The sequence below is a fragment of the Fukomys damarensis genome, unplaced genomic scaffold, assembly GCF_012274545.1.
Source record: "Fukomys damarensis isolate Sample0158 unplaced genomic scaffold, DMR_v1.0_HiC HiC_scaffold_28, whole genome shotgun sequence".
Lineage (NCBI taxonomy): Eukaryota > Metazoa > Chordata > Mammalia > Rodentia > Bathyergidae > Fukomys > Fukomys damarensis.
In genome coordinates this window covers 291,737-300,418 of record NW_022900940.1, presented here as the reverse complement: position 1 = coordinate 300,418, position 8,682 = coordinate 291,737, and the positions used below count along the sequence as shown (strand labels likewise).

General features: G+C 46.8%; 1 protein-coding gene and 1 long non-coding RNA gene across 9 annotated transcripts in view; one reads left to right on the top strand and one right to left on the bottom strand.

The window, feature by feature from the left end:
• Positions 1 to 956: 956 nt before the first annotated feature.
• Positions 957 to 3,406, bottom strand: LOC104850946. Its single transcript, XR_777103.2, has 3 exons — positions 3,107 to 3,406; positions 1,885 to 2,011; positions 957 to 1,543 (listed from the first exon to the last, which is right to left on the bottom strand). It is a non-coding gene; the product is annotated as an uncharacterized LOC104850946 (long non-coding RNA).
• The window catches only part of Cfap100 (cilia and flagella associated protein 100), a 40,399-nt gene continuing 35,066 nt past the window's right edge, over positions 3,350 to 8,682 (top strand). For 4 of the 8 annotated variants that reach the window (XM_010608064.3, XM_010608069.1, XM_010608070.2 and 1 more), the window contains exons 1-2: positions 4,720 to 4,774; positions 5,917 to 6,087. In XM_010608064.3, the coding sequence (XP_010606366.1) occupies positions 4,769 to 4,774; positions 5,917 to 6,087 (177 nt within the window). In that variant the 5' untranslated portion in view covers positions 4,720 to 4,768. The other 4 variants (XM_010608071.3, XM_010608067.3, XM_010608065.2 and 1 more) reach the window with 4 other exon arrangements.

Genomic DNA, 8,682 nt, shown 5'->3' with positions numbered 1-8,682 from the left:
CTGCCTTCACCTTGAGTTAGTGATCTCACCAAAGATCAGCACCCGCTTCCCACTCCGGCTGACATGTCTGGGGCGGCCTGTGTGAGCAGGAGACAGAGCCCATTTCTACTCCTGGGTCCCAAGACACCCCCCCCAGGCTAAGCACTGCCTCTCCTGGCCAGTGGAAAGAGGCATGGGGTGGTAGTTGAGCCGTAGAGTCAAACTGCCCCTGTTTGAGTCCCAGTTCTGCCACTATGGCCCATGAGGTCTTGGACAAGCAGCTACATGTCTTCACACTTATGGAAGGAAGTGAATGTCAAAAAGGGAATGGTGAGGCAGTCAGAGACGGGCGAGAGGACTGTACACCCAGGGAGGAAGTGGCTGCAGAAGTCGCAGTCACAAACCAAGATGCCCCAGCAGGTGGAGTAAGGGCATGGTCCTGCTCCTCTTCTTTCACCCACTGGACCTACCCAGGCAGCAGAGGACAAGGAGCCTGGGGAAAGGGAAATGTCTGTGGAGAGCCGGCAAGGCAGGCAGGTGGCCACCATCTAGGTCTATGGTGAGCCATCATGGTAAGCCTTGACATAGGCCTAGCCATGGTTGAACTTTGAGTCACCCCGCCGGCACGGATGTGCTGTAGCCCATGACAACGGGCTGGTTCAACTGGTGGTCTGACCTGTTGCCTAGCAAATGTAGCCCATAATACTTGTAGAACCTTGTGACCTTTCCAGTCTGCTACACCCTGTTTGTACTTTACCTTGTGACCTTTCCAGTCTGCTACATCCTGTGACCTTTCCAGTCTGCTACGCCCTGTTTGTACTTTCAGTTTCGGTTTTACCCTATATATACCCTACCCTGAAAAATAAACGGGGCCTTGCTGCGGTAGAGCATGAGCCTAGAACTAAGTTCGTGAAACTGCTCTCCTGTTGTTCTTCCCTCGGGTTTGGGACCTGCTGGCAGGATTCTGACGTTGCGGCTCGCGACATAGGGCAAGATGAGCCACTGAGATGATCTGAGTGTGAGCAAAAGGAAAAGAACTGCTTCCTGGAAGTGAGCCTTGTACTGCCTCACAAGAAACCAGCAGAGAGAAGGATTAGTCCACCCCACCCCTCCTCTAATGCGAGAGGAAGACACCAAGGCCATGGATGGATGGAGGGACTCTGTCCTGTGACAAGGCCATGGGCAGTGGAGAAGAGACATGGTGCGGTCTTGTGGGCATCTTATTCTGTTAGTTCTCTGAAAACTCTTCCTAGATGTGGGTATTCCTTCTCCCAGAATCCGTACTTCCCACTACAGAAGCCAGAGACTTGGTTTGGAGGCAAGAACAAGGTGCAGGAAGGTGACCCACATGCTACCAGGCAGAAGATGCTGGTGGGCACTGGATCGCAGGTCTTGTCTCTCCCCCAGAACACACTCACAGCCAGCTTCATGCTCTGCTCTTGTATTTGGCTACAACGTTTCTAGGCCTGGTTCCCTGTCTTGCAGATGCTGGGAATGCCTCCATTTCCTCTTCCCCTTTAACTGGCCATAGTTGATTTTTATTGCTTGTTCACAGGACTTTGGACTGACCACTTGGTCAAGGAAGGCAGTATGAAATCACAAATACAAATTCCCCTTTTAGGAAGATTATTAGCTTTTCCCAAAAATAGGTTATGAAAATTTTCAAACTTGAAACACAAAAATGTAGAGAGCCACTTTAAGCCCTGCAGTGAACACATTACTGCTCTTGCTTGTCACACATCACGTCTGTCAATCCTTCCATCACTTCTTCAGCCCATCTTGTTTTTAAAAAGAGCTTTTGACAAACGATGTTAAGCTAAGATTGAAATTTCCAAACCAAACTAAACTTTCTAGATGGCTTCTAACCTTCTAAAGAGCTAAGTGCTAAAATAGACAAAAGTATACATATTACAGAGTACAGCTTCAGATTTCCTGGGCTTTTCCCAAGCAGCCTGTGGCCTGGAGGGTATGGGGCGGAATCTTCTGAACGCTTCTTGAAGGGTCCCCTTGGAAATCTCAGTGCCAACCATTCCTGGTAAGAGGCAGAGAGTATCTAGTTAAAAGCACAGGTTGGGATTCTCTTGCCTAACTATTAAGCCCAGATTTGGCCTCACTAGCTGCATGTGGAAAGGTGGAGAGGCAATAATGCAACCTATTCCATAGGGTGGCCATGCACGTTAAATAGATGAATTGCAATAATACATCAGAACAGTGCCTGGCGTATGGAAGAGTCCTTGTAAGGGCTCCTGGGGAGATGCATGGATCTATCTGTCAATAACAGTGGAATGGCAGCACTCTCACCAGTTTTCCTCTATTAGGGTTGCTTATTTTCTAGGTTTCTAAAAGCTTCATTAAAAATCCTGGTGTTTAAGATAACCTCATCCTACCTGAATTCATCAAGTGCATCTTCTGTTTAATTAAAACATAAGTACAATGTGAAGTTGTATTTTGTTGTTGTTTTGTTTTATCCTGCTACTTTTTGACACTTTGTAGGGAGATGAGGCTGCAGAGACAGGCTGAGGCTAGACCATTGAGGATTTTGGAGGATATTGTAAGGGGCCTCTAGAGAGGAAAGAGAGTCACTCATTTCCTCAGGGTATTAACGTTTTATACACACACTTACAAATCACATATATAGCTTAACACAGTGACACTTTCTTCCTGCCTTGTACAAAACCCACTGTGACTACTACCAATGAGTACACTGTCCTCAGTAGTGACACAGGGGGTTCCTGCTCTTTTCACTTCTGCACTCCCACCTCTGCATTGCCCATCCAGTACACCTGCTTTGGGCAGAGCTAGAGGCTGCCTGGATTGTCACTGGTACCCCATTATTGGCTGTGAGACTGCTCCAGAGTTCCCCAAGGCCCTTGAATGTCCTTGAAAAGACAGAGTTTTGGTTGTGCACCCAGCTCCAAGGTGGTCCTGGTCAGAGATCTAGGAAATGGTCTGTCTCCTGCTGATCCGGGGACTGTACAGCTGAGGCCCCTGGTTGCAGTAACTGGTGAATCTGGACCATCCAGAATGTTCTTGTTCACGGCACTTTTCCCCCACCTTAGTTCACCTTAGTGTCACTTATTTGTGTTTATTATGTGTCCAATGCCAGGAAGAACTTGTTGCAACTTACGTGTACATTGCTGGATTCCACCTCCAGAACTGGAGCTTTTTAGCGAGTTCTCAGCATTGCGGAGGCTGCAGTCCCAGACCACACTTTTAGAACTGGCCCTCTATAAAGTGCTTCAGGAAAGGACCACGCCTACTTTTGTTTCCCTCATCCTGAGCTCAGTGTCTGGCACGTCTTGAATAAACTACCTGGATGTAAAAGCTACCGGAAGCGCGCAATAAGGAATGATGAGGAAAGAAACTTCCAGGTCACGGATTCCTCATCCTGGGCCAACAGCCAAGAGCTGCGGCAGCCCCCAAACTCCAGTCCTTCTCCCGCCCTGCAAGCGACCCCGCCTCCTCGGCCTTTGTGACGTCACAGCGGCCAGGAGAATGGTTGCCTTGGCGATGTAAACTCAGGCCCCAGAAGTGCAGATTGGAGAACAGTGGCACTAAGGATTCGGAGCTAACCAGGGTGCGCGAGGCCGGTGCGTGGCCAGTTCGTGAGCGCTGGGCTGGATTTGGGGGGTGCATGGGCCCGGCGGGCAAAGATGCAAGACTGGGGTGACCCGGGGTGCGTAGGGGCAGGGGCGGAGCCTTCTTCTGAAGGCTCCTAGCTAGCCCCTCTTCGAAAGCTCCACGCCTTTCCTTTATTTTTCCTTTGTCACTACTCGAGCTTTGTCTGTCCTCTGGTCCTCAGTACCGCTGCATTCTTGTTGTGTAGCCAGAGGGCATGGCCTGGCGGAGCTAGGGTTTTAGGAGGTGAAGCCTTGCTAACCCGAAGTTCTCTGGGCTGTTTGGGATTCCTCTCACCAGGGGACTGTGGCAGGAATGTAGCAGAAATGTTGCAAGCCTTAGAGTCAAGGAAACTCTGGACTGGAATGTGGGAGCCAGTCCTTCCTGGCTGGGTGACTTTGGACACCTCAGTGAGTCTCTGCTTCCTCCTCCAAAAAGAAAAGAAAAGGAAAGAAAGAAAGAAAGGAAGGAAGGAAGGAAGGAAGGAAGGAAGGAAGGAAGGAAAAAAAAATCAGTAGAGTGCCAAGGACAAGTAAGGAGTTTTGATGAGAAGAGCCTAACCTTTGCCCTAATGCAGCAATAGACAATAAACAGATTTTGTAAAAAGTGAAAATTGTGTAGGTAATTGGAGAGAAGAAAATCAAATGAGGTTACCTGGGGGTGGGGGAAGGGCTATCTCTTTGGATAGGGAGGAGAGGGAAGGTCTTTTTGAAGGGTGATATTGGTCTTTGAGAGAAGCCACTTAGTCCCAGCTAGGTGCAGGAGAACATTTTTTTGTGGAGGCTGCAAGTGCAAAGGCCCTGAGGCAGACCAAAGTTGATGCATTTGTTCTAAGAACAGAAAGCTTAGGGAAGCTGGAGCCATGACTATGAGGGTCAGTGGAGCCAGTGAAGTGGGGAGGAAGGGGCCTTCAGCTGTAGCCATATGGTAATCCCTCAGCAAATGTCAGTGGTTTTCAGCTGCCCAGAGGTGAAGTGGGCTGTGGGCCATGGGGAACTGCAGCCACACACACACACACACACACACACACACACACACACACACACACACACACTGTGTTACTCTCCAGGCGAGGCTCTCCTTCAGCAGTTGTCAAGCTTTGAGTTGACCCGTTGGTCCCCAGCCATGATGTCCAAGATATCATCCACTCGGGACTCCAACAATGTAACCTATGACAGTGAGTACTAAGACGGGATCAAAACTAACCTCACAGCCTGGGACAATCAGGTCTGGAATTTATTCTAGAATTAAAGCAGCTCTACATCTGACCAGAACACAGAAATCACAGATTTGCTATGTTTCCTTACTATGAAAAACATGTACTGTTTTTTACAGCTATTTTGATAAATGACCACCCATAGGTTGAGTGAATTCAACGGCAGACATTATTGTATCTTGGTCCTGGAGGCTAAAAATCTGAGATCAAGGTGTCAGCAGGGCTGACTGCTTCTGAAGGTGTGAGAGAGTCTGTGCCAGGCCTCTCTCCTGGCTTCTGCTGGTGCCTGCAGTCTTTGGCTTTCCTTGGCTTTTGAGGCACCACCTTGATCTCTGCATTCATGTTCACATGGCACTCTGGCCTTCAGGGTGTCTGTTCAAGTCTTCCTTTATAAGGGTGGTTGTCATACTGGAGTAGGGATCTGTCCTACTCTAGACCCCCACTAAGCTAATTACATAAGCAATGACCTTATTTCCAAATAAGGCCATGTTCTGAGGTACTGGGGGTTAGAACTTCAATATACCAATTGGGGAGGGGGTGGCACAATTCAGCTCTTAACAGGTCACAAGGAAGGTGCCCCTACAGAAGTGAGCTTCTTTTAGCTTTATGCTCACCATGGGTACGAGGCAGAGCCTTAATGAGGTGGCTAACCAGTGCCAGGCCCTGGGTGAATGTCCCTTCTCTAATGGAACAACATATGTGCTCCAGATACTCACATCGTGTGGCACAAGAGAGGCTATGAGGACTCAGTGAACAATGCCATCTATAGGTTTTTGATTCTCCTCAGATTTTAAATTTAAATTTAATTTTTCTGGCTAAAGAAAATATTCCGGGCTTCAAAATTCAAAGTCTATTCAAAGTCCCCCATCCCAGCCTTCTGGAAAGCTTATCCCTACCCTGTCCCTGGACAGCTCAGAGGTGTTCCTTCCAAGCATGCTCTGTGCACTTTCAAGATACATGTGGATGGAGTGTGTCCTTTCCCCACACAAATGACCACACAATGAAAATACTTTCTGCATCTTGCTTTTTTCCATGAGCCCCTGCATCATGGAGACAGGACACTTCTGATGCTCCGGTCTCACTCTGTATCTCCCTCTGCCCAGGAAGTGTTTATCGTTTTTGGTGAACATCTCATGCGCAGATCAACCCTTTCCTGTTCTAAATTATTCTGTCAGCAGATGGGATTCAAGAAGGTGTCCCCCAAAGAGGAAATGGGGACTTCACCTCGCCCTGTGGAGTTGGTTTGTCAACTTTCATCACAGAAAAGCACCCATGTGAGTCAGAGGCAGACACAGGCAAGAGTTAGAAAGTGAGGGAGGATAGAGGAAGGGCTGCAGTTTGAGCAGCTGGAGGGGCTCGCTCTGTTGAAGAGGTTCCGACTAGGCCAATCACAGGAGGAGACCTGCCTTTTGGCCAGGGCCTGACTGATCATTTGCTCAGTTCTGGTTTTGTAGCTCTGGAGGAATCCTTATGGCTTAAAGCACAATTTGGCTCCTGCTAGAAGGTTGTTCATCCTTGGAGGCCTGCTCAGTTCCTGTTATGGGGTAATTGCCTCCCACTTGGGGAAGTGACATCATCCTGAGGTCTGCGAGGCTCTGGTTTTCCTGAAATCCAGTGCGATTGATTGTAATTTTAGGACAGTGACTGGATATTTTCAGGCATTGCTCCAGAGGTCTGGGACTGGATGTTGTCAGTTGTAAACCTGACAATCAGATGTCTCTGTGAATCCTGAAAATTACCCTAGTTACTCATATGTTGGTTTTCTCTATCTTGAAGGGTGATGGGATAGGCTAGGTACACTTAAAGCTAATAAACCATTTAATACAGACACTTCTCAAGGCATTAACATGCCTCTGCACAGAGCCAAGCAGGAATCTGACCCAAAGCTTGAAGATGACAAGAAAGACAAAAATTTGGAGGCACAAATGCCAAGCTTCATCCTGCTTTTAGTCCAGCCTCTCCTTGTTACCCAATCTTTGTTCATTCTTTAATCTTGAGCGAATTAAGATGTCACCCAATCTGACTTTGCAAGTTTTCCAGCTAGATGGTAAACTAATATATGAGAACGGTACAAGCTGAGTCTTGAATTCCTTAAATGCCTGGTCACAAGCCTAGGGAGTAAGGGTATGGCAGAGGGCGACAGTCGTGGGTGACTTTGACCATGCCTTAGAACTCTAGTTTCCTTGTCTCTTTTTTTAACCTCTTTATTTTTTTCTACCTCATTTCTAAAAACAGACTTTTATTTTAAAGACTTTATTTTATTTTACAACACCAGGAATTGAGGCTAGGGAGCACTGAGCTATATCTCTACCTTATGTTTATTTTGGGACAGGGTTTTCACGTTACCCAGGTTGACCTGTACTTTGGGCCCTTCTGCCTCAGTCTCCTGACTAGTTGAAATTCCAGGTGTGCACCACCTCATTTGGCTTTTCAATTTTAAAAACTATGTGTTGCTAAAGTACTTTAAGAATATATAGGATTTTTAAAAAATACATTTAATTTTTGGATGCAGCATGCCTTTTCTAAGTAAGACACAAAACTCCAAAAACAGTTCATTAAGCAAAAATGATAATTTCCTGCAAGGAAAACATAGATAAAGCCAAAATGTAATTGATAGATGTCCTGAAGGAAAAATATGTTTAGCATCTCTGACAGGTGAGCCGGTGTCCTTTAACAGATGAGAGGTCTCAGGCATCATTTAAAGTCTACATCCTTCCAACAGAAACATGAGCAAAAGATAGTAACGCAAAGAGGCAAACAAATGGGCAATTAACATCTGAGGCCATGTGTGGTGGTACACAGCTAACGTCAGCACTGTGGGATTTGAGGCAGGAAGACTAGGCGTGGGTGGGCGATTTAACATGCAGAGACCCTTTCTCAGAATAACAATTTTTGCAAAGAGCTGGGGTTAGAGCTTAGAGCGGAAACCCTGGGTTGAATCTCCATTACTTGGGGGATAAATATCTGAAAGGCGCAGTGACTTTGCTAGGAAATGAAATGAAAATCAAGGTGTCATGCATCACCGATTTGAGTGACAGGAGTTGGGGGTGGGTGCAAGAAGCCGAATGGCTCACCTTGGTGATCCAGCGTGGTCTTTGCAAAAGTTGTTTGGAAATTGCAAACGCCTGGGAAAGAACCTCAGAGTCCATCAAGGGACTCACCGGATTAAGTATAGATGACATCCAAGTGTGAGCAGGTGGGCTTTAAACTTTTTAAAATTATGGTAAAAATCCACATAACATAAAACAGACCATCTCACCTGGTTTAGTGTTTCAAAGTTCAGTGGCCTTAAGCATATCCATATTGTTCAGCCGTCACCATCCTGCATCTCTAGAATGTTTTTATCTCACAACTGAAACTCTTTCCTCATGAAGCATTTACCCACCTACCCACCCCCATTCCCCACCAGCCCTGGTGTCTATGTGAAATAACAACTCTACTCTGAAGGAACAGTGATGGCTTAGTTTGAGTCCAAGATGAGTGACTGTGTCCTGGGAGCATGGATTCAAGTTACCTCGAAGGACACAATCTGTGGTAAAAAAAGTTAGGTGAATTTTTATAGCCAAAGAACAAAGAAAGTCATAAATCACTACAGTCAACAAACACGTAAATAGCACCAGGCATGCAGGCTACGAGGAAATCGTTTACTGTAGGTTTCATGTTATGGCATTTTTAGCTTTACGGCTGGTGGAGGCTAGAATAGGCTAAGCTTCATAGTCGTAAGAATGTTGCAAAAATCTAAAATTAGCCAGGTGTGGTGGTGAACTTAAAATCACAGCGTTTTGGGAGGCTGAGGCAGGAGGGTGGCAAGCTTGAGCCCAACTCAGGCAACTTAGTGACTTAGTAAGTCCTCGCCTCAAAATTAAAAA